The following is a 23,924-nucleotide window of genomic DNA, read 5'->3' on the forward strand; positions in this document are numbered from 1 at the left end:
TTCTCTTCTCTATATATGCCCCTCTTCCTCCGCATGCTCCTAGTCCTACTCATACTTGTTTCGGCCTCACCACTCATAAACCTGATATTTAAGGTTGCTAACAACCCGAATCACAGCTCTCAATTCATCTCAATGTTGGAATAATTGAATGAACAATTACATAAAGCTCTCTATGATGATTAACCGAGAACGACGATGAAGGAGCATAAACTGTAGAGCGGAAGCGTACCTTGATCCATAACGAATTGAACGACGGAATTGCTTTGCAACGGCTATGGATCTTCCAAACGACCAGAGACATTCTTTGCAATAGTCTGGGGACCATAACCCTAGCTTATATTTATATTAAATATAAACCAAATAGAAAATCACTTTATGGTATCTACACTTATTTCCATAACAATTAAATACACTTTGGCCCAAACTTTAATCTTTATTGGATCACTTTAATTGAGCAACTGAAAGATAGCCATACACATTAAATTAGTCATGCGGAAACCCAAATTTCTAACAATCTTCCACTTGGGCAACACATGACACCAAATAAATATGTATAAACCGAATGAGCGCTCAAAAGTGCTATCACATAGTGTATTTCCAAACAATCTTATTATCAATCATATCGACATAGGACTAAAGGGGCAGTGACCATATTTTTTCATGATTAAACCCATCAGTAATCACATATGCAAATATAATCAACAACAGATCAATTATGGAGTGTAGCATGGAAATTTCATGCAAGGTGATCATACATGCCTATTTCCAACTGATCTTCCCAAAGTGAGATCAAACCAAAAAATAATGGACAAAACATAATACTTAATTTCTGCAGAGAATAACATGAGTTTTATAACTACATGTTCGAAACACGAAACACAATATAGAGCAATAACCAAAACTACTCCCACTGAACGGAAGTATCCTTAAACAACATAACACCCATTTGGACTACATGCCCATGAAAGACCTTGGGTGATAGTTCCTTAATGAGCGGATTTGTCATCATTAAATCCGTTCCCTTATGCTCTATATGTATTTGTCCCTGAACTCTTTTGTTTTAGAATATAATACCGCAGGCTTATTGTTACAACATAACTTAAGTGGTCTTTCAATACTTTAACAATATGTGGCCTCATGACAAAAAATTTTGCAGTCATATTCAATTACTAGATGCCCCAAAATAAGTTACGAATTCTGTTGTCATGGCAGAAGTAGCTACAAGTGTTTGCTCAGCACTTCTCCACGAAACGGCTCCACAACCAACAGACACACGTAAACTAAAATGGATCATTTACTGTATTGGCATCTAACAAAATCAAAATCAAAATCAAGATACCTAATGATCTCTCCAAATGATCTGATTTTCTATATGCGAGCATGTAATGCTTAGTTCTCTATAAATATCTCATAACCCGTTTTGCTGCTTCCTAATGATCCATACCGGATTACTGAGATATATGTCCAACATTTTAACAACATAAACCAAATTGGGTCTAATACATACTTAAGTACGCATTAGGCTCCCAATAGCCGAAGCATATGGAACCTTCTGCATTTTCTAAATCTCAAGATTTATCTTAGGGCACTGAATGAGACTAGGTTGGTCTCCTTTAGTCATAGGAGTATTTCTTTACTTGCAATTATGCATCTCAAATACTTTAGGCACTTTTTCCCTTCCGTCACAATCAAAAATTATTTTTTTCGATTCCAAATACAAAGAGGCTTCCCCAAGATCTTTCATCTCAAATTTCTTCGAGAGAAAATTCTTGGTGTTAGTGCAACATATCCTTATCGAAAATTATTTCTTTCGATTCCAAATGCAAAAGAAGATGCATTTGCTCCCACCGAACTTATGATACACACAGCCATCAATATAGCATTCTTTCTGAATCCAAATGAAAGAACTACTTCATAAAATTTGTGGTACCATTGACGAGAGTCTTAGTTGAGGTTGTTGAGATTGACTTTAAATGATATCATCCGCATGAGATTGAATGTTTACAACAATATCATCTTGACGTTCTTAATATGCTTCTTCTTCAATAATAGTAATTGATAACTGATCATTGTTAGAAGCAGTATTAGGTGTCTATACAGACTCCTCTCAAAAGTAATGTTCTTAAACACTCAACTAATGTTCTTTAACACTCAACTAATGTTCTACCAGCATTATCAAAAAATCACAATGATCAACCTCAAAAAAACTCAAATGTTTCATAGACTACTGATCAAGTAGCAGATACTGAGCAATATAATATAAAAATCAATCCAATAAACTAGTTCAATCCAAAAACTAAGCAAGCAATCTGCAATCGTGAACCTACTGCCTAAATTAAGCAGAACCTATATTTGTTCATGATAACCCCAATCACAAAACTGCATCAAGGTCACAAAAAAAAGTCAATTGCTTTGTCCTTCTAAGTGTGGTCAAACCATCCGACTTGACCGGGTGGAATGCGTGCGTAGAGACACAGATTTAGCCTTATTTTGGAGACTTTTCACCTTCTAGCTTACCCTAGGTACGTATAAAATGCATGAACGTTTTGTATCATCATTTGTAAACATCCCAACTGTTAATTAAAACTTCAAATTCGATTAAATGCTTTACGTTATTAGGGCATCCACAGTTAGCAGGAATAAAAATATATTTTTTATATTTGCAAATTCATTAATCCTATTTTTTATATTTGTAAATATATCAATTAGCAAGAATAAAAATATAAAAACACCACAAATTAAAGGCATATCCTATTGTCAGTATTTATTTTTTATTTTTTATTTTTTATATTTTATGCTTGCAAATATGAAAATCTTTGGAATTCATTGAATTAGAGAGAATTGAGATGGGGAAGAGAGTGGAGTGAAAGGTGTAAAATGAAATAAAAAATGGTGATATATAGAAGAAAATAAAAAAAAATAAAAAAATAAAATATAAAATGTGTGCATCGTCCGGCCTATCCTCCGTACCCCCACAATGGGGCGGAGGATAGGGCGGAGGATACATCCTCCGTGCCATAGTCCGCGGACGATGTATCTTCCGTGAAGGATAATGTGTGCTTAGTCCGTGGTGCTGCAGTGGCGAACTAAAGGGCGGAGGATGCATCGTCCGTCGCATCCTCCGCCCCATTGTGGATGCTCTTGCTCTTGATTCTTGTTATTTTGTTAATTTTGCAAACGGAATTTGTGAAAAAATAAGTACTCCTACTACTAATTTATTAGCAAACACTCCCTCCACTCCATATGGAAAGTTTCCAATATGAGTAGAGTGCTAATACTTGAGTATATATGAATTGATACTCCTAAATAAGGCAATTTTTTAGTTTGGGCTTTGAGATATACGTGAAAGAGATTAGAGGCCCATTAGTATTTGTGAATTGGAAGTTTAAAAAAGCATAATTATGGAATTATTGGAATACGTAGGATTCATTAAGCGCGTGATTCCAATTCCCACGTAATCATCTTTTTCACACACGGTATGTTTTACTTTCTAAATACTCGCGCGATTCATATGCCTTTCTTCTTAGACTAAACAAATACATACACACAGCTTAATTATACAAAATCTGGAAATATACATATCACGAAATCTCGATAAATAGAGCGGTTTGCAGGTTTTACTTTCTAAATTCTCTATTGTTTTCATTGTATGGCAGCCTTTTCTTCTTCAGTTAAACATATTCATACAAACAGTTTTTACGATTTCTGGAAAAATACATATTACGAAATCTTGAAAATAGAGACTGATTAGGGTTTGCTTGGGAGATATAAATATAAGTACATAATATGTATCGAGATCTGGAAATATATAGTAAAAGAAAGGAAATAGGGTTTTTGTAGGGTTTAGAGAGACACGGTTAGGGTTTGCAGAAGAACACCAATACAGTAATTGATAATTTGGTCTACTATCAAATTACCAACTTACCATGAAAAAATACCAATTCAATAACCATAAACACTAGCCTATTATTTGTGTATTACTGTTATTTTATGTATTGTGGATTTAAATTGTGTCTCAATATTTAATATTTTAAGTAATGATTGTCGACTAAATTTGAGTCGGATTCCATTAAATCTTTAAATTTTATGATCATTTTTTATCTAAATTGTGAACTTTTAGGATTTCTGATTTAATAGTTGTAGCAATTATCTTCTGAAGAATGGGATTGTGTTTTTTAATTTTGTGTCAATATAGAAGCTAGAAAAGATGGAAGCTTCAACGAGTGATGAATACAATGATTTTGCTAAAACACTTGAAGATGAGCTGATGATGTTGGACGAGGAGGATCACGGTGCATACTTTAATGACGAAGGAAGTCAGGATATGCACAACGAATGTTCGGGTTCTGGTGGGGTTGAGTTAGATCACTCGGATGGCTCGGATAGCTCCTTTGATGGCTCGGATTGTGATGATGTTGAATCTAAATTCCCCAACTCGTTCACCAAGAGGTTGGTAGTGCCAATTATACTTCTCCACACACTTAAAACATGATCTGTATTTGCTGTGTTTGTTTCATCTAAAATATGGCCAATTAAAGGAACTAATTGCTGTCATTGGTCTCCTATGAAGACATCTAAATTCATCACAATCAAGATCATGATTACATGATTTTAAGTTTTGTGAAACATTTATTTAGGAGGAAGTTAACATCTCATTGGAGAGCATTTATCCACCCTCTTATGTGGCGTTGCAAATGGGTCGAGTTGCAAATCAAGAAGCTGGATGCCCAATCCCGAGCATATGCCCACAACAAGGCTCCAAGTGATCAGACCTTGCCGCGGAAGAGAAGACGAAGAAGGGAAGCAACAAACAACGTAGAAGCCTATATGTCTCGCCACAACCTCTTCTCTGACTATGGTGCATTCTCCTGTTCATCACTTTCAACTCCATTTTGTGTATGGCAATTGAAAGAGTTTGATGAGATTTCCTTTTCGCAGAACATAAGAAGCATAACCAACAGATTTCTCACAATGTGGTGAATAATTCTGGTGAGGAAAAAAGACATCTCTCTGTTTATTGATCAAGAGTTGTTTTGTTTCAAATAATCAATGTTTCATGTGGTAGGTACGTGTGAAGAAAGCAAGAGCAATAGTGAGTTGGGGAACGACGAGGCTAGAGATTGCAACAAGGATCACGAAGACATTCTTGAAAGGCTTGAAGGTCTGCAAAGGCGAGCACATAAGCTGAGGAGTCTAGTTGAAGAGGAAAAGGATGATTATTTTAGCTCAGTTATTTGGCCAGATGGTACATTGGACTCGCCTTTGCCTCCGAAACCAAAATCAACGTACCACCGGATGCCAGTGGGGACTCACCTAGCATCTCAGCTTCTAGCAGATTATAACTTGGGTGGCGTGCTTTTACCCGAGAGCGCCCACCCTGGCCCTCTGCCAAAACAAACAAGACATCACCCTCCTTCTACTACACATGCTTATCAAAATGTGAGTGTTTCTTTTGCCTTATCTCATAGGTTGAGACCACAATGGTGATGATGATGATGATGTTGAGTTAATTGATGTGCAGGAAGACGAAGACGGAGATGATGATGATGTTTTGATTGACAATCAAAGGGTGAGAGATGAGCTGCCTTATTTTGAGAAAGGGATCATGGTGGTGAATCACGAGGCCTTGGCTAGCAAAAGTCGCGCAGAGCCACAAGATCGTTCAACTACAAAGGCTACTAAGACTAATACGCGGTGCAAGAACAAGACATGGAAATGATCTTGATGAGTATGGAAACAAGTCCATATATGTGGATATGAATTTTTGCTTTATTTGTACATTCTTCCATTGGCTATTATTATTGCATAGGTCCCAAGTTGCAGAGAGTCGAGATTTCCTTGGCATGATCGATCCCTTTGTGTGTGGTGTGGTGTGCTACACATAATTGGGAAAATATTCATCTGTTAAATTCAACCCAACCGTAGGTGGAGAGGCACTGCTGCGTTGCAGGGCATGCACCTGCGACGTGAATCTGCTTGCGCGCGTCTCAGCCTGCGCTCACACACGCGCGCGTGCCGGCTCGGAAGGACGCACCGGGCAGGTACATAACGCTTTTCCTTTCGTTTTTTTCTTATTTTCCTTTTTCTTTGTTTTTTTAAAAAAAATTAAAGTATTATTTTATTTTCATAATAATTTTATTTTATTTATATAGATTTTTTAATTTCAATAATTTTACCTCAATTTAAATAAATATATAAAATTATTATTAAGAGTGCAATGGTGGGATTATGTATATATAGTGGACTTTTGAGCGTTTGATTGGATTTTTGTTGATAATTATAGTCAATTTTATTTAATTTGGCATTTTTATAATTAGCTGGAAAAAATATGTTCAAATCTTAAATTTTGAACTTATAACATTTTCTTCTCAACAAAAGAACTGGGCCTGGTGGACACCATTAGTAATTACCAAAAAAAAAAAACAGTTCTTTCTAAAGTTTTTCACGATTTTAACTATTAAAATTCAAATCATGACAAGAACTTTAACATAATTTATTATTGAAAAGTAGATTTAAAATTTGAGATTTGCTTCAAAATAAACTTCTCAATAGTTTTTAAAAATGTAATCCTAATTAATTTCTATTTGTCTGTCAATTTTTTTCCCTTAATAGTATACTCCCTTCGTCCCAAGATAAGTGACCTACTTCTTTTGGACACGGGATTTAAGGAATGGTATTTAAATAAGTTAAAGTGGAGAGAGTAAAGTATGAGAGAGGAAAAAGTAGAGGAGAGAAGAGAGAATAAAATAGGTGGAGAATAAAATAAGAGAGATGACTTTTTGCTAAAAATGAAAATAGGTCACTTATAGTGGGACACCCTATTTTAGTGCATTCAAATGATTTATTTCATTCTTTTCTCACTTCCTATTTTAGTGCATTCAAATTATTTATTTCATTCTTTTCTCACTTCATTCTCTCTCTATTTTATTGTTCTGATTTCTCTATCTTTTGAACGTTGTTTCCCTTTTTGTGTACTTTATTGAATAATACGATGATCGTTCACACACTTTTTATATTTTAATCAAATTTATTTTTGATAATAGAGTGATCATCAGTCCATTCGAAAGAATTTGTTGAGTAAATTTGTTTTATCCATGCCGAAAAACTAATAAGAAAACAATCGGTTGTGAAACAAATACAAACTAATCCGAAATATTTGGAAATAAAAGAATATTTCTCACGGGCCTCAATCCAAACTAACAAAAAAATTCATTTTTCCAAATAGTAAAATCAAATAAATGAAAATTGGAAAATATAATAGCACAAAACAGCTCTGTAAAAAACAGTAAAGATCAATTTCATGACCGTTTTATTATCAATTTCACGACCTCTAAAGTGAAGTGCAATCTCATGACTGTTTTATTACCAGTTTCTTCAACTCAAAAGCTTACTCTACTTCCAACTACTATAAACTTACTGTGCCTACAATCTTGATGTGCATATGCAATTGATCCAACAGCAAATGTGTGACTTCCCAAAATGGAAGGCACTTATCTCCATCAACAACCAACAAAATCTGGTTGTTCATCTCGATTGCGCTGTACCACATCTCATTCTTAGCTTCTCTAGCTCGTCTCACATCCATCGCTTTTCTGACCACCTTCTCAGCTCTGGCAGCGTCCTTCGCATTAACACATGCAAGCAGTAACGAAGCCAGCATGATCTCATCAGCCTCGTAAGGCATGCTCTCAATCAATGTCTCAGCTTCCTCCGTGCATCCAACCCTAGCCAAGAGATCAACTAAACAGCTGTAATGCTTTAGCTTAGGGTTGAGTCCCAACTCTCCCATTTTAATGAACCGTCTGATTCCTTCCTCTACTGAACCACCATAGCTGCAAGCTGACAAGATACCATCAAAGGTATCCTCGTTTGGGTTGAACCCGTTTCTCTTCATATCTGCAAACGCTTGTAGTGCCTCTTTGCCACACCCATTGAGTGCCAAGCCGTTGATGAAAGCAGTCCACATAGATGCATCTCTTGCTCGAACCTCGTGAAAAACTTTTCTTGCTTTCTCGATTTCCCCACAGTTAGCATACATGTGCACCACTGCTGTCGAAACTTCTGCATACACGTCCAACTTCTTTTTCTTCATGAATTCATACACCCGATTCCCCAAATCCAGAGCACCCAAATCTGCAATGGCTGGAAGAACAGCAAGAATCATAATTCTATCGGGCTCAAACACGTTGCATGCAAGGAACTGCTGGAACAACAACAATGCTTGATGGGGTTTCTTCTTCTTACAATATCCACCAATCATTGTGCTCCAAGAAAACATATTCCTGCCAGGCATCATATCAAATAGCTGCCTAGCATGATCTACATCACCAATGCTACTATATCCGTGAACCATAGTGGTCCATGAGACTACATCTTTCTCTGGCATGGCATCAAACATCACCTTGGCTAATCTCATATCCCCCAACTTCACATACCCATCAATCAACATATTCCAAGATACTGCATCTTTCTCTGGCATGGAATCGAACAACATCTTGGCTGATGTCATCTCCCCCAACTTCAAAAACCCCTTGATCATTGTATTCCAAGACACCGCATCTTTCTCTGGCATAGCATCGAACAACTTCATGGCTAATTTCATATCCTCTATCTTCACACACCCACCAATCAAAGTATTCCAAGACACCACATTTTTCTCCGGCATGGTATCAAACAACGTCTTGGCTGATCTAATATCCCCTGAAATCACATACCCTTTAATCAGAGTATTATAAGACACCACATCTTTCTTTGGCATAGCATCAAACAACATTTCCGCCAATCTCATCTCCCTTGACTTCACATAACCATTGATCATAGTGGTCCATGACACCACATTTTTCTCGGGCATGTCATCAAGCAACATCTTAGCCAATTTTAAATCACCTAACTTCACAAACCCACCAATCAAAGTATTCCAGGAAACCACGTTTTTATCTGGCATGGCATCAAACAACATCTTTGCCGATCTCATATCCTCCATATTTACATATCCATTGACCATAGTGGACCAAGCAATCACATTCTTCTCCGGCATTGCATCAAACAACATTTTTGCCAATCTCATGTTCCTCAACTTCACATACCCGTCAATCATAGTGGTCCAAGACACGATACTTTTCTCTGGCATGACATCAAACAGCATCTTGGCTGATCGCATGTCCCTCAACTTCACATATCCATTTATCATAGTATTCCAAGATATCACATTTTTCACGGGCATGGCATCAAACAACATCTTAGCTGTTGTCAGCTGCCCTAACTTTGCATGGCCATTGATCATAGTGCTCCAAGCAACCACATTTTTGTCGGGCATAATATCAAACAGCATGTTAGCTGATCTCATGTCTCCCATGTTAGCATAAGCATTGATCATCATACTCCAAGACACTTCATTTTTCTCTGGCATGGCATCAAACAACATCTTGGCTGCTGCAATATCACCTAACTTCACATACCCTCCAATCAAAGTATTCCAGGATCCTAAATCTCTTTCTGGCATTGCATCAAAAATCATCTTAGCCGATCTCATTTGCCCTAGCTTCACATGCCCATTCATCATGGTGGTCCAAGACACCACATTTTTCTCCATCATGGCATCAAACAACAACTTTGCCGATCTCATATCCCCTAACTTCACATACCCGCCAATCAAAGTATTCCACAGCTCCACATCTTTCTCAGGGACAGCATAAAATAACATCTCAGCCGATGCCATCTTCCCCGACTTCACATACACATCAATCATCATCTTCCACGGCAACAAATCCTTCTCGGGCATGGAAGCCATAGCATCGAGAACTCCTTCCACAGCGCCCATATCTCCACCCCTGATATACCCATACATGAGAGCGTTCCACGACGCAGAACTCCTCTCAGTCATTTCATCAAAGACTTTCCTAGCGAAGCCCATTTGCCCCATCTTCCCATACATGTCAACCAACGCATTCGCCACGTATAAATTCGAGTTAAAACCATATCTCAACACGTGAGCGTGCACTTCCATCCCTTCCACAATCGATGCATTCAAGAAGCAGCACTTGGTGAGAATGGTAAAAGTGTAATTGTCGGGTAGGAAGCCTTCCTCCCTCCTAAGACAATTATAGAGATGAATGGCTTCAGAGAAGTGACGAGAAGAGAGGTGGGACTTGATCATCGCGTTGCATAGGGGGACATCGGGTTGTTGCGGCAATTGATCGAACAGTTGGCGCGCGTGACGAGTGCCGCTGCGCGGATCAGCTGAGGAGAGGCTGGTGATGAACATGGTGACAAGGCTGAGGTTGGTATCGAGGGCGTGGCGGAGCATGAAAGCGTGGATTTGGAGGAGGGTGGCCATGCGGTGGGTTTTTCTTTGAAGGAGGAAGAAACAATGTCTCACTGTGGGGCCCCATGGCGGAGACGAGCAACTCGCTTCCATTTCCAACTCTTACATTGCAAATTATGCTCCAATTTTATTTACGTACTCCCTCCTCCCTCCGTCCGGAATAAGAGTTACTCCTACTAATTTTCATTTTGGCACGTCCCCAATTAAGAGTAGCACTTTATTTTTACCATAAATATTAAGTAGGTCTCATATTCTACTAAATTATTTCACTCACATTTTATTATAAAACCAATATAAAAAAGTGGATCCCACATTCCACTAACTTTTTCAACCAACTTTTCTTTACATTTCTTAAAACTCGTGCCCGGTCAAAGTGCTACTCCTAATGAAGGACGGAGGGAGTAGTTTTTTTATATCTAACTCACATTTTGATGGTATTATTTATATAGTGGCATGGGACTCGTCATAGAAAACCACCTCATACACAACGTACGAATATCCTTAAAATTATACTCCCTTCGTCTAAAAAAAATAATCTCATTTGTGGATGACACGGATTTTAATGAAAAATTGATAAAATAAGAGAGAATAGAAAAAAATGAGTAAAGTAAGAAAAATAAGAATGAAAAAAATAGGTCATGTCGTATGAGAAATGACAAAATGAAACTATTTAGCTTATACTGCTTAATCCCTATCTCCAAAACCAAAACAAGGGATTAATGAATTATTTACTAGATTACCCATTAAATATTCATCACGTGTTGCTAAAACTAGTCTTCAACTTAAAGGAGTACCATATTCCATACCATTACCATCGATCATAATCAGGTAGAAAATTCATAAATCATACACCATTAATTACCATCCAACATAATCACAATGGGTAGAAAATCGATATTTTCTGCCTTGAAAGGACAATTAAGAGAAAGAGGTCGCCATAAGAATTGAATAAATGAATAAAGATATCCACACAATGAGAGATGGTGCGCTCAACTTCTGTTCATCACCAATATTCCTCCAAGCCGCATCACAAAAGTAGGAGTGGTTATCAGTTCTCATTTAGTCAAAACGATAAATAATAAATGGCCTGACAAATCACAAGCGATCCTGTCAATTTTCGAGTCTAGAACGAGCTCAGGGATCACCACATCTTCCAGAGCATCGATCTTGTTTTGTTGCACTGACCTGAATGCAAGATGGCAAGTTACCCGACCAATTCATCCAACGGACTTCCCCTCAGTTCTATCGCCTCAACCTATGGGATGTCGTCTCCTGTACGTTATGAAAGAACAATATAATACAGGATATACTTGATCCCAAAAAAGCAAGTGGACTCAATTATATCACTAGGGGTATTGTAATCTCTCAAGTAGTTTCAATCATATAATTGGTTCGTCCCTTTTTCACACACCCCCAGGCTGACCGTAATATGCATTTAATTCTGAAGGGCTTCGAAGGAGTAAACAGATAAACAGTTGGTAGTAGGGTGGATTACATGAAGAGAATAGATATAGCTCTCTAATTTTGGAGGAAAAAGGAAAGATAAAAGATAGAAAACACCTTAGCATATAAGCAGCTATAGCCCATGACATTCATAGCAGAAGCCTAAGATAATAGACGTATGGTCGGCTACCTCTTTGGCCGATTACGATCTTGGTCATAGTCCATTACTCCACCAAGTTCGGAAAAGTTCTCTTCATGCCCTGGGTAGTCAATGTCTGCCTGCTTACAGTTTGTAACTTCTGCCACAGTGTAAGTAAGACAACATCGACCAACATATCCAGAGCTTATGTACAACTACTTTGCATAATAGAATTAAACAACAAACTTGTATAATGTAGAAGCCTAACCTCATTTATGCATTTGAATGGCTAAACCAGCATTCATGAAGTCTTATAAGAATGATGCAAGTAGCTCTAATCAACTATTTATGTTGGCTAAAGCTGAGATATAAGCAACTCATAATCTAATTGTTCCAATTTATCATATTATTAACCCTAGAGGAAAATTGGATTCGCAAAGCATTTATGTTATAGTTCACACTCCAGCGTAAAACGAAAAGCACTTTTACCCAGGCCCCCAACACAAATCATGGATTCAAATTGGCATTTAAGTTTTCTATGATGGCTTAAAAAGCATTGTGCCATGTACTATGAAAGAAACGGCATCATAAAACACATAACAGTTCATTCTTTACGAAAAAGTTTACTCTAACTGACCTTCATAGATAGTGTCTTCTTCACTTCTTCCACCCTCTCTTCTACCACCTTCTTGTGCTTCTGGTCAATCTCACCCATAGTGTCAGCCCATTTGATCTTCTCTTGAATTGAGACAAGAAGGTTATCTGATGTAGCAAGCCTAAGAAATAACCAAAAGAGTTTTTATACACAGTTATACAAACTTCTGAACACATAGACTGCAAGTTACAAGAAATAAACAGTTACAGCTTCAACTGATACAAATTAAGGCTCTGACACAGAAAATGGCAGAGAAAGGTTCCGGAACCATAATTTTGAAGATAAGATCAGATAAGACCAAGTTACTAAATCCCAACAAGATACTTAGACACTTATACCCCAGCAGTTGGAATTTTAAACTAGGACAAGAACAAATCAGCTTAAAGATTCAAATCTCAGAGGGAGAAGCATGTACCAATTCCCTAGAATATCAATCATGCTGCCTAATTGTCCAGGTCTGATATCCCTCCCAGCCGCAAATTGCACCTACAAGCCCAAAGATTGATGATTTACCAATCCACCAGTCAAATGTTAAACTGCTAAACACATTAATCAAGGTATGTTATTAGAGTGAGACCTCAAAGCATCTTCGTAACTGATTCAGCTTTCCTCTAACTATACCCTGCCCATGAAAGCACAAAAAAATTCAGCATTGGAATTTCATATCACCAACCTTACACTGATGAACAACAAGCTAGTATGTCCTATTTAAAAAGGAAGCACAAAGATGCTAGTAAAGAAAAATGAAAGATGGCTATCAAAAGTGAGGAAAGGGACAGTCTCAAAGGCTCAAACAAAAGTAAACAAAAATGGAGTAGATATCATGTTGACAAAAAATATTGGTGGCGAGTTCATCTCAGAAATGAAGTGCCATTCGCTGTACATATTCTGGAGCACAAAGCATAAATGCTTACCACATACATACAATCATTGATGAGAAAATCCTCCAACTCGCGAACATTTGAAACATCCAACTCCTGCATCAATGTGTCGTATGGCAATACCTAGGGGAAGGCCGAGATCAGAGAGTCAAATAAGAGCAGTTAGATAAGTTGAAAAACAGCCTCAAATAATCTCAGCAAAATATGTCATTTCAAGCAATGAAATAACAAATATTCCAAAAACACAAATGAAGAATACTACACAAATGCAATTTTTTGCATCATCTAGCATGTCAAACCAAATAAAATACTGCATCTGTCCATGACAAATAATCTTGGTAGTGGATGACATGAGTATTAATGAAAATTGGTAAAGTAAGAGAAATAGAGAAAAAAGTGGCTGAAGCATTCCACCTCATTAGAGAGAGAAACTTAGCATATATAGATAAGGACTAATTTTGGTGGATGGACCAAAATAGAAACATAGGACTATTTTTCATGGACAGATGGAGTGGTAAAATGGGCTGGTGACCAGCATATTTGAAGACAACTCTTTAGACACGGAGTAAAATTGCACCAGGAAATTGTGGTAAAGATGAACAAAGAGTAGTTTCAGAGAATGCATCCAATTGACTCTTCAGAACCCCCACACCAGCTCTGTAACTTTTCTAAAATAATTTTCCTCAAATTCTGAATCGACGAGATATTTATATAGAATATATACAAAATGACTGAGATATCAAACCACTAGGACCTTTCTTAGATGAAACCAGAACAACATAATGTAACTAATTTCAGGATTGGGTGGTAAATAATCACCTTCACCATAAGAAGTAATCACTGACAATGAAATGAGGTAGCAGATATCTACAACTAGCTAGAAAGTGTGTGCTACCCCTATACATACACTCAGACAATGCATGACAAGCTACCTTGTCTGTCTCGGCCAGAGTAAGCACAGTCAGCTGCTTCAGCTTGAGAACTTGATCAGGAACCAATTGTGGAAGACGACCAGCAACATCTGCCAGGTGGCATAAAATTGTAAAACTGATAAGGAAAGAAAAATGCATCCATAGATATTGTAGAAGGAGCTCTTTTAGTATAAGCACCAAATATCAAACTAATGATGCTCTAGCTAAGGCCTCTCTGCTAACATTCACAAGAAGGTTCTCCTTTTTTTAAGGCACTGTGCCCCCATTAACACTTACCCCACTGATAAATGACACAATAAGCCAGTTGAAGATACCTAATAGAAACATAGGAGTGTCCATATGCTGTAGTTAAGGCATAGGTGTATACATCTTGCAATCAGTATTTTATTTCATTGTGCAGAGTTATCGGGATCGTCTTTTCCATCTGTATGCACATTTAAGATATTTTTTTTCCAAATTCTCACTACAGATCAGAGGCTCCTAGTCCTGTAAAGAGAGTTAGGATTCCAACTGGCCAGTAATTATTCTAATTTATAGCTTACCGAATCATGTTTGGCTGTAAATTCTGTTAATAAATCAATCATGGGAGTCCTTTGACAACATATAACAGATGAGCTCAGGCACCTGTTACCCCCATTGAATTTATAGTCATAGAGCATACATTACTCGAGGTTTCCAAACAATTTCAAGTAAAAAATAAACTAATGGAAAACAAAAGTACATCCATAATGCAGACTGTTATCATGGTGTGAGCATCCCTATGGCCTAAGCTATGGAAGACAGCAAGATCGTCAATACTAAAACACCAGTAACACAAAGATTTTACAGATTTCTTCTGACAGTAAATACAAAATCCCTGGTGGAAACATAAAAAGAAATTACTAATCTAGCTGAAACCCAGAGAAGTTTAGTCAGGAAACAGATGATTATCTATGTTCCAACATCGAACACAGACAATAAAGTGCAATAACTTTGAGGAAATGACACAACATAAGTCATAATGAAGAGATCATGTAATTTGGGTGAAATCTATGCCCATGAAAAATTGTTTATATGAGGAGATTGAGTCTTACTCTTATATTCACTCCAAGTACCATGCGCAAACATGCGAAGCAAATCAAGGAAGGCACTATTCTCAGTTCCTTCAAGCTGCACACATATATACATAGGTTAAAAACTTGAAACTAAAACAAATTTTAAATAGGTATTAGCAACCGGCAACTCAAAAGCATGGAGATTGTTACCAAGTAGAAACTATGATTACAAGAAAATATTATAATCCCTTTTCACTTTTGATTGATATTAATATTATTAAAGTCAGTGAGTTTAGGAGTATATATCTTTTATACATCAGCCATATTTTCACTTCATTCTTGCACCATTATTCTCTTTGATCCTAAATTTTTGCCAAACTAGTATTCAGATATCACCAGCAATTACATTACATGATTAAATATAAAACTCTTGACATTTATTCAGATATCATCATAGAGGAGATCAAACATGGCACATGTCAAATCAAGAGCATTAAAACACCAGTTAGAGAGCTTGTAAGTGGTGGACACAATGATGTGATAATTACATCCTTCCTCCAGTTCTATGTATTAGAGATGATACAGAATTTGCTTGAGAAGATGCTGCCACACCTTACTATCTAACCTTGCCTCCACAAACACACATTACCATATCCTTTTCCAACCAAGAACAACCCCCGCCGAAAAAAAGGAAAAAGAAAACACATACAAGTTGAATCATCATCTCTCTTAAAAATCAAAGCTTATATACTGCATATTAATCAGCAAGCAAAACCTACGAGATTGTCCGAACTACGTAAAAGTGCACATTTCCCTTCAACCGTATACAAAAAATCCCTCCATTAACTCACCACATTAATATCATAAACGCATAATTATAACTCTCCTTTCTATTAACTCCCAGAAACTGTTTGCAAAATCAGAGACATTTCCACAGAGACGCAAAAGTACAGCAAATTCTAACAAACAAACACAAGTTCATTATATGTAACCGTATAAAAAATTATAAACAAAACACTTAAAATATGGAGTAAGAGATTAAAACTAACAATGAAACCAAAATCATCATAAGCGAAAGCTTTCTAACCTCACTAGCAAAACTGAAATTCAAATCTTCAAACTTTCAGTGCCACTAGTCCTAACCTAAAATAACAACACATACCTCGAGAACATTGGGAATTGCGAGAATCTCGGAGAAAGCAAATAGAGATGGGTGCGAAGTGGCCTCAACGACGACGTTTGCTAGTGCGGGGCCCTTCAGAGTGGAAGCCTTCTTCACAAAATAGTCTATGTGCTCCGCCTGTCTTTCTTCAATGTCCATTTCTCAAATTCTATTGATTCAACAAAATTATAAAATCACAGAGAACTAGGTTCGTGGATTGCTTCTTTGCTCGAATTATTAACCACAGATTGACGAGGACGATGAGAATCTATGATTTGAGTGATCACAATTTAGGGTTTGGGAATTCGGAGAGGGCTTAGGTGAATTGTGGATTTGTCCCTCTGATGTTTCTGCTTTAGTGCTTCCAAGCATCCAGATCAAATAGTATAAAGACATTTATTGATCCCAACTCAAACTCAATTATCGGGTATGGATTCAAATTCAATAATAATTTGACCCAATTTAGGAATTTCGTGCATGTCCTCCGTGTCAGATTTTCATGTTATAGGACAATGCCATAATTAGAATGGGAAAAGCTATACAACCACATTATGTATAACCATAAATTGGTTATATAGACAAAAAAAACCGGTTAATTTTTGTTATCCGGTCATTAAGAACTAAATTTACTTTCATATCCTTTAAATAAAATTGCCGCCTTTTTATTTTACTTCCAAATAAGTGGCGCCCCTTGTTTTTTGTTTTTCCCTCTCTCCCATTTATTTTTCCTTGATTCACGGTAAACAAAATAATTGCAACTTCCATATTTATTTCCTATATATTAGGATTCAGTTTATAAAAAATATAACATATAAATATTTGAAAGGAGTTTGACCGGCTTTTTTTTCTCAACTGATTTTATCAATTTCTTTTGTCAAAATATTGAAGTTCATAATAAAGTGGAGTGTTCACATGATATTCATATTATCAATTCTGATTTCATTTCATTTTAGTTTAGCTTTTCATTTCTAGTTTTTAGTTTTTTTATGTTACAAGCAAAAAAATTTATGTTCATCCATTAATTCAATGATTTTCCTTATTCCTTATATCAATACAATTTGTTGTTATTCATTGTTTACATGTTCAATAAATAGTGAATATACAACTAATCAAAGTTTTTAAAAATAATTTCAAAAGAAATTTGTAGATATTTTTTCTGTTTTTGGCTTTCAATTTATTGGCTTCTAAGTTGTTTGTCAAAATACATAAACGTAATTTGATCAACATTTAATTCGAGTCTGTAAAAATGCAAAATTAAAATAAAAACAAATATTCTAAATCTTATGTTTTATTCATATTATACGAATTTATTTTGAATTTTTATATGTTTGGGATCTAATATAAAAAAAAAATAGATTGATTATTTAGATAATTATAGATTGGTCAAATAGATATTTTAATTTACTTGACATCTAATACAAAAAATTAAATAGATCCAGTAGTGAACTATTCTCATCAAACTATTGTGTTTGTACAAGAAATCTTATAATATTAGTATTTGATTATAGTATAATTTTTTGTTGTGCTTAAGATCTAATGTTTCAAAGTGATTAAGATCAATTAGTGAATTATTCTCGTCTAAGTATTTGGTTTTTGAGAGAAATACTAATGACATTAGTCTTGGTTAAAATATAGAGTTGCAAAATAGATAGAACTATTACTGATTTGATTAAATAATTTTTTAATATGCTTGAGATCTAATATTGCATAAGTCAATTAGTGGTTTATAGTTTATTATCAACTACCTTGACTTATTAAGAAATCCTAACGATAATATATTATTATTTGATTAAATAATTTTTTACACTTGCTTGAGTTCTAATATCACAAAAAATAAATAGATCAAATCGAGAATTATTCTCATCAAACTATTTTTTCTGTAAAAGAAATTTTATGACATTAGAGCACTCCCAATGCTCTCCATAAAAACTCCTTTATTTCTCCCTAACTCCTGCCACATCAGCGCCACATCAGCACCAAAATTTATCCCTAGTTTTTAGCCAACTTTTAGCTAACTGCTCCAATGGTTTCTTCCTTATTTCTCCCTAACTCAACATTTCATTTTTACATCATTACTAATTTAATTGTTTTATTTTTTTATATAATAAAGCTAGCTAATTTATAAGACAAGACAAATAATAGTAATAAAGTTCGTTGAATTAAACACGAGTAAAAAATTACAACGACGAAAATTAAAAAAAAATAGGGGGGAAATTATTTTAAATTAATTATTAAATTTTAAATTTATAGGGGGGGAAATTAAAAAAAAAAAAAAAACTATTTTTATCGCCGGATTATCGCCCACAGTGGTCGGCGATAATCCGGCGAATTTTCGGGATTCGGCGTTAATTCGGTAGAATTAACGCCGGATTATCGCCGATTCCTCCCCATTGCCGGCGAATTTTCGGCGATAATTGGCGATAAAACGCCGGATTTAACGCCGAGTGCATTGGGAGTGCTCTGTGTTTGATTAAATAATTTTTTAACGTGGTTGACACTTGAGATCTAATGTTGCAAAGTGAGTAGATCAATTAATGAAATATTATAATCCAACTATTTGGTTTGTAAGAGAAATATTTTGACATTAGTCTTGATTGAGATATACTGTTGCCAAATAGATAGATGTATTACTGATTTGATTAAATAACATTTTAGTGCTTCAAATATAATATTGCATAACTCAATTAGTGATTTATTCTCATCCAACCTTTTGACTCGTTAGAGAAATCCTAATGACATTATTATTTAATTAAATAATATTTTAATTTACTTTAGCTCTAAAATCACAAAAAATAAATAGATCAAATGGTCGAATTATTCTCATCGTACTATTTTGTCTATTAAAGATATCCTATGACATTAGTATTTGATCATAGGAGTATAATTTGTTAACATGATTGAGACTTGAGATCTAATGTTGCAAACTAAATAGAATTAGTGAATTATTGTAATCCATCTATTTAATTTGTAAGAGAAATACTATGGTATATATTAGCCTTGATTAGGATTTGATATAGCAAATTAGATAGATCAATAAGCGATTTAATTAAATAACATTTTAATGTACTTGAGATTAAAATATTGCCTAATTCAACTAATAAATACAAATAACGAATATCAGTAAGAATTACTACTAACTTATATTGTCACTTTGATTTAACGGTAAACAATAGTACTATTTAACATAGAAATTTAAGAGAATAAGTTAAATTTGCATTGTACAATCACATAACATTTTAATGAGTATGTTATAGTGATAGAATGTGCAAATTGTCACGATTTAGGTTTCAAAAATATAAAATATTAACGCAGTAACATGAATATGAATACTCTATTTATTTTATTATTGCACATTATTTTTATTTTTTTTTGGTAAAGTATTGCACATTATTTTAATAGTATTGATATTAATGATATGAATATTGTACAATACGTTATGCAATTATATATTTTATGAAACGTCAAGTGAATTAACGGTAGTTATGCTCTATTTTATGGAGTGAAAGCAATTATAATAGTAGTGTTTATAATAAAGATTTAGTGTAAATTTTCACTTTCATTGAAACTACAAAAATTAATTAATGCAGAATTTCAAATTCATATTTGGATAGTGAAAAGAGGGGGATTCTTTAAATAAAATAAAAATTTTGGCTGAAGGTTAATAACGTCATTTTATTTTGTCCACTATCCATTATTAATATTTTAATATATAATTAATACTATAATTTACTGATATACCTTGTGTGGTTGACCATAATGTGGTTGTTTAGCATCACCCAATTAGAATTGACACGACACAGAATCGCCCAAATCTAATATTATACAATTAAAAGTTAATTTACACAATTAAAAATACGATTAAAATTTTGTCACAATTTAAATATAAATAATAAAATTCAGTATAAAATTTTTTAATAATAAAATATAATATAATAATACTAATATTAATTTATCCGACCCTGCCTGAAATAATTATATTCTTTTAAATAAGATGCATATTTGGTTAAGGGCATCCGTCCGCCACCCATCGTCCGCGGACGATAGGCCTTCTACCATCCATCTTCCGCACTTTCGTCTGCCCCACTGTGGGCGACGCGGACGATGCGACGCATTTTTGTTTTGTTTTGTTTTGTTTATTTTTTAATTCATCAAACAAACAGTATATATATACCTCACATTTTTCATTCTATTTCACTCTTTCACTCTCTCAATTCTCTCTATTTTACTAAATACAATGAATCCCAGAGATTACCCAAGTCTGAATAGTACGATGTTCGGTGGTGGTGCACGATGGCCGGGTACAGAAGCCGATGAATACCGGCCCTTCGACTCCAACACCCAGTACGATCCCGAGTTCAGCACGGATTCATATAGGCTACCAGACATGGAGCCTTCTCCCACCCGCGCACCGCCCCACCCCGCGGCCGCTCCTCCTCTGCCGCCGGCGCCTCGGGCTCCACCACCAAAAAGAAGCGGATCAAGGCAAGAGCCCAGAAATTTTCGCTTCCGCTGAACAAGGAAGAGTTCGCCCCGGGGGAGGACGAACTACAACTCGGATGAATCCATCGTCCTGAGATGTGTTGGATTGATATATTTGCAAACATAAATTAAATACAAAATAGAAGTATAAAAACTATAGGCCCAGACGTTAAGGCGCCCCACTACAAGTGGAAGGGTAAAAAGACAAAATATTGACGTGGAAGAGCATAGGGCGCCCTATAGGGTGGACCTTAGGGCACCCCATTCTGGATGCCCTAGTAAAGTTGTTGTTAACTAGTTTCTTGAAATATAGTACATGTCTTGAAGATTTGCTTATTTTGAGAAGATGCGTTCTCCTTGCCATTATTTATATTTGGTTAATAAAGTTGTTGTTAACTAGTTTCTTGAAATATAGTACTCCCTTCGTTCTAGAGGCATTTCATTTTGCATATTTATTTTGAAAAAATAATTATAAATAGTTAAAGTAGAGAGTAGAGTACTCTCTTACTTTACTCTCTCCCCACTTTAACTATTTAATACTCCATCATTTTTCTAAAATCAGTACAGAAAATGAAATGCATCTATTAGAGCATCCGCAATGGTCGGCTAGCGACCGGCTAGCCGATTCGTCGCGCTAGCCGATCGGCTAGCCGAACCATTGCAATCGGCGAGGGCGATTTCGGCGAGCGGATCGGCGTGGGCTGGCCGATCGCTCGTCGCTGGCCGAAGCGCTAGCCGATCGGCTAGCCGCCATTGTGGAGGCCCGATCGGCCAGCGCCGATTTTCAATTTTTTTTTTAAATCATATATAAACGCGATTTTCGTTTCATTTTCATTTGCACCACTTGTTTTAACGAGTTTTCTCTCTCTCTAACTTTCTGTACAAGAGCATCATCGAGCGATGGATCACAACAACGAGTCCAGTCCGGCGACGAGCGGATCTCAGACTCCCACAGTACCCGTGGGATCTGGATGGGGGCAGATGGGCCTGGGGTTTAACATCCCTTGGAATCAGATGATGGGGATGATGGCTGGTACGCCGGGGGGGGGGGAGGGGGCGATGGGGGGGAACCGGGGAGGTATGCCGTGGGGGATGCTGGGCGGCGGGCAGTCAGCGCCTTGGTGGGGGGGTATGCCCCAGATGCAGCAGCAGATGATGCTGCAGCAGATGATGGGGATGATGTGGCAGGGGGGGATGCCGGGGGGGATGCCGCACGGTATGCATCCCGGGATGCCGGGGAGGGGTGCAGGGGTCATCGGGAGGGGACGCGGTATATAGGCCCTCGCTTGATTTTTTGACGGCTTCGTCTCACACGTCGACCCCGGTGGAGACGCAGTTCTCTGGCGATGACCTTCTGTCATTGCATGATATGGGGATTGATCTCGGGGACGATGATACTCCCGTTCCAGCGACGCCGGCCGCGCCGAAGAAGAAGACGAGGGGGAGGGGGAAGGGGAAGGCGGTCGGCGAGTCATCGCAGCCCGCTGCCACTGGCCGGAGGAAGTGGACGGAGGATGAGTACGCCGGGGTGGCCAAGGGGTGGTTGGAGGTGTGCGACGATCCACTGGTTGCGAACAACCAGCGGGTCGTCAACATGTGGGCGAAGATCAGAGCTGCCTATAAGAGGCACTGCTCGCACGGGAAGGACTTCAGCAACGAGGAGGTCCGGAAGGGGTGGGAGTGCACCAGGGCCGCGGTGGGCCGTTTTGCGAATTTGTACGCCAACGCCCTCCGTCAGCTCAGAAGTGGGCAGACTGAGGACGACGCCCGGAGGATAGCCGCGAGTCAGTTCCCCTTGGAGGGGAAGTATAAGTAGTTCACCTTCTGGGAGTGCTTCTTGTTGTTGAAGGACTCCGAGAAGTTTCGGGCGGGGTGCGACGCTGGGTGGCCGAAGAAGCAGCGACTTAACTATAGCAGCGACTATAGCGGCAGCAGCGGCGGATCCCACGACCTCCCCCCGGATGCTGAGGAGTTTCCATCCCCTCCTTCATTTACTGGTCGCTCCAGCCCGGTTGGACAGAAGCGGGCGCAGCGGGCTGCGAGGGGCGGATCCCCCCTATCGCCCCGCGAGGTCCAGTCCTCCGCTCTCCCAGCCGCCCCACTCGAGTACACTCTCCATTCGCGTAACCAAACGCGGGCTCAGATGTTACAGGTCTTCCGAGAGTGGAAGAACGCCACTGACCCCACGGAGAAGAGGTTTCTTTACGAGATGCTCGAGAGCATGCGTGCTGATTTAGAGATCGCGAGGTCACGGCTGGGGGGTTCCGACGTGGGCTCAGATACCACGGGTGGCGGCAGCGGCGGCGGCGATGGCGGCGGCGACGACGAGGACGACGGCGACGGCGATGAGGAGTAGAGAGTGGCGGGGCTCGTGTGTTGAAGCCCTTTTTTTAAAAAAAAAAATCATGTACTTTTTTTTAAAAATCTTTGTACTTTTTTTTAATGGAATGGATTATTTTTCCCGTATATGTGTCGTAAATTTAATTCCGTATTTTAATCGTAATTTTAATTCCGTAAATGTAGTATATTTTGAATTATTTTTATTGCGGCTGGCCTATGGCTGGCCTAAATCTGATGTGGCAGGTGGTTTTTTTAGTGTTGCTGACGTGGCAGGGGAGAGAATGGCTGGCCTATGGCTGGCCTAAGCACCATTGCGGATGCTCTTACTATGGAATGGAGGGAGTACATGTCCTGAAGATTTGCTTATTTTGAGAAGATGCGTTCTCCTTGCCATTGAATAAGGGTGAATATTTTGTTCTTACAATTTTCTTTGAAATTTTTGTTTGTTTCATCTTTCATGACTTTGTTTGAGTCACGGTTTACATTTGGAGCAGAATAAACTGATGTTATACATTGTTAATCTTTTGTTGCCTGA

The 23,924-nt window shown here is 37.4% G+C and overlaps 3 protein-coding genes across 9 annotated transcripts; 1 reads left to right on the plus strand and 2 right to left on the minus strand.

Moving 5' to 3' along the window:
* The first annotated feature begins 4,207 nt into the window (after nucleotides 1-4,207).
* LOC125220916 (uncharacterized) lies at nucleotides 4,208-5,729 on the plus strand. The gene is made up of 5 exons (XM_048123049.2): nucleotides 4,208-4,449; nucleotides 4,638-4,858; nucleotides 4,939-4,989; nucleotides 5,066-5,439; nucleotides 5,522-5,729. The coding sequence occupies exons 1-5, from the start codon at nucleotides 4,208-4,210 to the stop codon at nucleotides 5,717-5,719; spliced, it is 1,086 nt and encodes a 361-aa protein (XP_047979006.1). The 3' UTR covers nucleotides 5,720-5,729.
* Nucleotides 5,730-7,278: 1,549 nt separating this feature from the next.
* LOC125219463 (uncharacterized) lies at nucleotides 7,279-10,483 on the minus strand. Its single transcript, XM_048121442.2, has one exon. The coding sequence runs from the start codon at nucleotides 10,415-10,417 to the stop codon at nucleotides 7,406-7,408; it is 3,012 nt and encodes a 1,003-aa protein (XP_047977399.2). The 5' UTR covers nucleotides 10,418-10,483; the 3' UTR covers nucleotides 7,279-7,405.
* Nucleotides 10,484-11,140: 657 nt separating this feature from the next.
* LOC125185655 (COP9 signalosome complex subunit 7-like) lies at nucleotides 11,141-17,045 on the minus strand. 7 transcript variants are annotated; one of them, XR_007170204.2, is made up of 10 exons: nucleotides 16,571-17,044; nucleotides 15,448-15,523; nucleotides 14,375-14,463; nucleotides 13,476-13,565; nucleotides 13,139-13,183; nucleotides 12,977-13,047; nucleotides 12,544-12,682; nucleotides 11,958-12,046; nucleotides 11,510-11,596; nucleotides 11,141-11,411 (listed from the first exon to the last, which is right to left on the minus strand). XR_007170204.2 is itself a non-coding variant. In XM_048082218.2 (9 exons), the coding sequence occupies exons 1-8, from the start codon at nucleotides 16,727-16,729 to the stop codon at nucleotides 11,992-11,994; spliced, it is 741 nt and encodes a 246-aa protein (XP_047938175.2). In that variant the 5' UTR covers nucleotides 16,730-17,045; the 3' UTR covers nucleotides 11,141-11,596; nucleotides 11,958-11,991. The 7 variants fall into 7 exon arrangements, 4 of the variants coding, with proteins under 4 accessions (XP_047938175.2, XP_047938173.2, XP_047938174.2 ...); XR_016134724.1 differs by having other exon boundaries at nucleotides 11,958-12,066; nucleotides 16,571-17,041; XR_007170205.2 differs by lacking the exon at nucleotides 11,958-12,046 and having other exon boundaries at nucleotides 16,571-17,045.
* Nucleotides 17,046-23,924: the final 6,879 nt, after the last annotated feature.

The sequence above is a fragment of the Salvia hispanica genome, chromosome 1 (genome assembly GCF_029641045.1).
Source record: "Salvia hispanica isolate PSC_SH4W2 chromosome 1, Shi_PSC_v1, whole genome shotgun sequence".
Taxonomy (NCBI): Eukaryota; Viridiplantae; Streptophyta; class Magnoliopsida; order Lamiales; family Lamiaceae; genus Salvia; species Salvia hispanica.

Excerpts from the sequence above, each read along its gene's own strand:
- LOC125220916 (XM_048123049.2), top strand. The coding sequence starts at position 4,208 with ATGGAAGCTTCAACGAGTGATGAATACAATGATTTTGCTAAAACACTT. Across the intron at positions 4,450-4,637 it reads CCCAACTCGTTCACCAAGAG|GAGGAAGTTAACATCTCATT; the intron begins GTTGGTAGTGCC and ends ACATTTATTTAG. Across the intron at positions 5,440-5,521 it reads CTACACATGCTTATCAAAAT|GAAGACGAAGACGGAGATGA; the intron begins GTGAGTGTTTCT and ends ATTGATGTGCAG.
- LOC125219463 (XM_048121442.2), bottom strand. The coding sequence starts at position 10,417 with ATGGAAGCGAGTTGCTCGTCTCCGCCATGGGGCCCCACAGTGAGACAT.
- LOC125185655 (XM_048082216.2), bottom strand. The coding sequence starts at position 16,729 with ATGGACATTGAAGAAAGACAGGCGGAGCACATAGACTATTTTGTGAAG. Across the intron at positions 15,524-16,570 it reads CAATTCCCAATGTTCTCGAG|CTTGAAGGAACTGAGAATAG; the intron begins GTATGTGTTGTT and ends ATATGTGTGCAG. Across the intron at positions 12,683-12,976 it reads ATTGATATTCTAGGGAATTG|GCTTGCTACATCAGATAACC; the intron begins GTACATGCTTCT and ends GTTATTTCTTAG.